Raw genomic sequence first — 5000 nt, 5'->3', positions numbered from 1 at the left:
GTCTGTCTGTGCGTGCGTGCGTCTGTGTCTGTCTGTCTGTGCGTGCGTGCGTCTGTGTGTCTGTCTGTCTGTGCGTGCGTGCGTCTGTGTCTGTCTGTCTGTGCGTGCGTGCGTCTGTGTCTGTCTGTCTGTGCGTGCGTGCGTCTGTGTCTGTCTGTGCGTGCGTGCGTCTGTGTCTGTCTGTGCGTGCGTGCGTCTGTGTCTGTCTGTCTGTGCGTGCGTGCGTCTGTGTCTGTCTGTCTGCGTGCGTGCGTCTGTGTCTGTCTGTCTGTGCGTGCGTGCGTCTGTGTCTGTCTGTCTGTGCGTGCGTGCGTCTGTGTCTGTCTGTCTGTGCGTGCGTGCGTGCGTGCGTGCGGTTGCCTTACTACCGTTGTTTTTGTCTTGTTTGCAGCTTTGGGAATGCAGCTCTTGATGAACGGAGCATTCTCGCTCCTCTTTATCAATGTTGCATGTGAGTATTCAGGACTACACACACACACACACACACACACACACATACACATACACACACACACACACACATTTTTCTTTTGAGTTGACAATAAGCACAAACATATTGAATATAGTCTAGTCTTTGACAATTTTTGTGATTTTCATCATATCATCAATTGATGATTTTAATATCCCTAATCTCTCTCTCCCTCCCTCCCTCTCCCTCCCCCCTCTCCTCCCCTCTCTGACACCTGTCTTCTCTCTATCTCTCCCCCCCCCCTCTCTCTCTCTCAGGGTGCGTGTGTCCACCTTTAACAGGTTAAACCTCCTAAGAGGCGGAGCTCTGAGTGCGGCCATGCGGCAGGCTTTGACCTTTGACCCCATTAACCCCGTCCTGGCCGAGCCACACCTCACAGCCCTGGACAGACGTCTGTCTGGCATCATAGCAACCGTCAAGCAGTGTATCGAGGCTCAGGGACCCGACAACACACTCATAGAGGACCGTATGAACCTACCCCACCCCTAGGAGAGGAGAGGAGAGGACAGGACAGGACAGGACAGGACAGGACAGGACAGGACAGGACAGGACAGGACAGGACAGGACTGTATGAACCTACCCCACCCCTAGGGAGAGGAGAGGAGAGGAGAGGAGAGGACAGGAGAGGACAGGACAGGAGAGGAGAGGAGAGGACAGGACAGGACAGGACTGTATGAACCTACCCCACCCCTAGGGAGAGGAGAGGAGAGGACCGTATGAACCTACCCCACCCCACCCCTCGGGAGAGGAGAGGAGAGGAGGGAGGAGGAGAGGACAGGACAGGAGGAGACTATATGGACCATATGCCTCATCCCCAGAGTAGAGAGGGATGGAGAGAGAGGAGAGGAGATCAAATGGACCATATTGCCCAATCCCTAGAGGAGGAGAGGAGAGAGGGATGGAGGAAGGACAGGAGACCCTGCATGAACCTGCCCTATCCCTCAATGGATGGGGGAGAGGAGAGAAGAGTATATATGAGATTGGACTGTAATCAAGTGTTGTATACTTGTATCCCCCCACTAGAGGGGGCTGTGGCACTGGATAGAAAGTACCGTACTGTACTTTTTTTTAAGCACCTCTGACTGTCTCTCCTCCTCTTCCTCTCTCACCTCTCACTGGAGGTGTTGTGCCCCCCCCCCCCCCCCCCTTCACACACACACCTCGTGCCAAACCCCCACCCACCCACCCCCCCCTTTCTCTCACGGAGGAAACCAATGCCATAGGACTAAACTCAGAGACACTCAGGACAGTAGGGGTACACAGATGACCCCCCACCCCACCCCCCTCCCGGCCCCCAGTCCAAGACACACTGGACAGGAGTGAGAGACTGCTGAGTAACCTGATGGGGTTGGGGTTGTGGTTGTGGTTGTGGTTGGGGGGGGGGGGATAAGGACATTGAGACAGTGAGAGCTAAGAGCATCTTGTTTCCAACCTTCAGGGTTGGTGTCCAGTCCATTTCCATTCAATCGGCTCTGGGGATGAATTGTAATTCCAGTTTAAAGGACCAGTATGTAACAGTGCTGTTTCGGTCCAGGTCGAGCGCTGGCCCTGTTCCATCCCTGTTTTACCTTTCGTTTGTTTCCATGGATACGGAACATAGCATTAGAAAACATAGCGTGTTTATGTTTTCACATCGTCAATGTGGCGAGAGAGGGCAGCACAGCACACAACTACACGCTTCACAACTACACGCTTCATAACTACACGCTTCACATTTAACAACTGGAAAGTACCATCAATTTTCAGGTTGGATCTTTTTTCTTTTTTTCTTCTATTTTTGAATTGTCATTTCAATGAATTTCCCTAATTGACTGGATTGAAATGGACATGAGCCCAACCCTGCCAGCCAGTGTGTACATACTGAACTAACTGTTAAATAGCATTACTGAGATATGGAGTATAACTATGAGAATTATAATAGAGAGAGAGACATGGGGAGAGAGAGAGAGAGAGAGAGAGACATGGGGAGAGGGAAAGAGATATGGAGAGAGAGAGAGACATGAAGAGAGAGAGAGAGAGAGAGACATGGGGAGAGAGAGAGACATGGGGAGAGGGAGAGAGATATGGAGAGAGACATGAAGAGAGATGGACAGAGGGAGAGGGAGGGAGAGGAAGGGAGAGAGAGAGCGAGACATGGAGAGAGAAAGACAGAGAGAGGGAGAGAGAAACATGGAGAGTGAGGGAGAGAGAGAGAGACATGGAGAGAGAAAGAAGGAGAGGGAGAGAGAGAGAGAGAGAGACATGGAGAGGGGGAGTGTGAGTGTGTAAGTATGCTACTGATGTTCTAGGGAATTTGGGAACAGGTAGGGGGTGAGCTTTGGGATGTATGGGTAAGTTTTCAACATTAAAAGATGATCTATTTAAACGTGCTGTCCATGTTGTTGTGTGTGTGCACTTCTTCTCTCTCATACATAGATTAGATTACATCACTTTCTCTCTTTTTTCAATCTCGTCCTCTCCCTCCCTCCCTCCCTCCCTCCCTCTCCATCTCATTTGTCATGTGTAATGTATTTCACTGAATGATCAAGCACTTTAGAAGGGAAGAGGTTGAACTACACTAAAGCTTCCCTTAAGACAAATACAGTATAGTTTGTCAAATTAAAGCTACTTTGAACAAGTAGTTCACTACATCGAAACTGCTTTGTTCAACACACAACACTCTGAAATCACTGGGACGCATAGAACACGCATAGAACACGCATAGAACACACATAGAACACGCATAGAACACGCATAGAACACGCATAGAACACGCATAGAACACGCATAGCGGAGCGAAGTGGAAAGATGGGAAGCAGTGACGGACATTCCAGGGCTGGAATAATAATAATAATAATAATAATACATTACATTTGTATAGTGCTTTCTCATGGACTCAGAGTGCTTTACATGGCAAGAATATGAAAAATAGAAAATATCCTGTATATATAGGAGGATAGTGACAGAACATATGTAACATACAGCCCTGTACATTAAAGGCCTGCCTGAACTGGTGAGGTTTTAGCAAGGTCTTAACATCACTAGAGTCGATACTAGAATGACAGTTCAATTCCTGTTTCTTAATTTGTTTTGGTGGGAAAATGTAGTGAGTAGTAAACATACCTCACTACCCCGCTACCAGGCAACAACAACAGCCACTGAAAACACCAGGACGCTTTGAATTGAGGTTAGCAACCACCAAGCTAAACTAACAGTCCCCAACACTGGTGTTAGATTTGAATCATCCTCCAAATGATGTGTATTTTTCATCTCTGACCCTTATCAGAGAATTATGTTAGGGAGGGAGAGAGAGCGGGTGAGTTAAAAGGTTGTGTGTGGGATGAGATGTGGATGTGAGCAGACTACCATGGAATTTCCACCTCATGGTCTGGCCTTCATATAACACAACATCATCCTGTCTTCTGTTGATGCCTGCACCACTGACAAGATAAACATTCATTGTGTCAGTAGAAGGTTCACAGATTGATAAAGCGTGTCTTTCATCCCAGTAGATCCCCAGTAGTTCCCCTCGGTCCCCATTTCTCATCCCACTCATGTTACATCCTGGTGTACAGGATGCTGTCAATAAAAATACACTCTTGTTTATTCACAGCTCAACAAAAACAAACACTGAACACTGAATCATTACATGATTAAATAATTTAACATTACCTCACGTTGCCAAAGCAAACATAAGAATTTATAGAACTTTATAGAACTCCCTCTCTCTCTCTCTCTGTCTGTCTGTCTGTCTGTCTATCTGTCTGCCTCTCTCTCTCTCCCTGTCGGTCTGTCTGTCTGCCTCTCTCTCTCTCTCTGTCTGTCTGTCTGTCTCTCTCTCTCTCTCTCTCTCTCTCTCTCCCCTTTCTTCTTCCTGTCCGTAACTGCTTACAACCCAAGCATTAACTGTGTCAGTAAAAGGTTCACAGATTGGGGGGAGCTTAGTGGCTTAGTGCTACACTAATGCATATACCACAAAACTGCAACGTTCCTGGTTTGATCCCGACCCTGGATGCGTCGTGCATGTCATCCCTCCTCTCTCTCCCATCCTTCCTGTTTATCTCTACTGTCTCTATCCCAATAAAACAGAAATGCCCTAAAAATGTGTTTAAACAAACAAACAAAAGATTGTTGACGTCTCGACTCAGTTTTAAAGTGTTTCTTTCATCCCAGTAGTTTATCTCTGCCCCCATCTCATCTGTGTGTGGGAGAGAGAGAGAGAGGGAGAGGATACCTGTTTCATATTGACTCATCCCAGTCCTTTCTCTTGCTGCAGGGTTTGCACCAGAACAACCACACACATACTGTAAGGTGAGTTGGACATGCATAAAAACATGATTCACGTCATGAGTCGGGTTGATATTGAAGGTGATATTAAAGACACTATCACAGTATTCAAAAAAGGTGAAAAATTCAGTATATTCAGTTATTTAGCCAGCAGCAAAAAGAAAACCATGTTGACCTTCCAGATTGTATCAATTCTGGTTCGGGTTGAGCTCAGGGTCGGCTGAGGTGAATTTACATCCTCTGAGGGTGGGCGATGGAGTGTCGT

At 47.5% G+C, this 5000-nt stretch overlaps 1 protein-coding gene across 1 annotated transcript in view; it reads left to right on the top strand.

Annotated features, from left to right (window-relative positions):
• fam20b (FAM20B glycosaminoglycan xylosylkinase) overlaps positions 1–2830 on the top strand; it is a 10220-nt gene extending 7390 nt beyond the window's left edge. The window contains exons 8-9 of the mRNA XM_083671519.1: positions 392–451; positions 727–2830. Of these exons, the coding sequence (XP_083527645.1) occupies positions 392–451; positions 727–958 (292 nt within the window). The 3' untranslated portion in view covers positions 959–2830. The remainder of the gene's footprint in view (positions 1–391; positions 452–726) is intronic.
• The last annotated feature ends 2170 nt before the right edge of the window (positions 2831–5000 follow it).

This window comes from Argentina silus (genome assembly GCF_951799395.1).
Source record: "Argentina silus genome assembly, chromosome: 6".
In the NCBI taxonomy this organism is placed as follows: domain Eukaryota; kingdom Metazoa; phylum Chordata; class Actinopteri; order Argentiniformes; family Argentinidae; genus Argentina; species Argentina silus.
The sequence above is the reverse complement of the archived record's forward strand: the minus strand, read 5'-3'. Positions and strand labels throughout refer to the sequence as shown.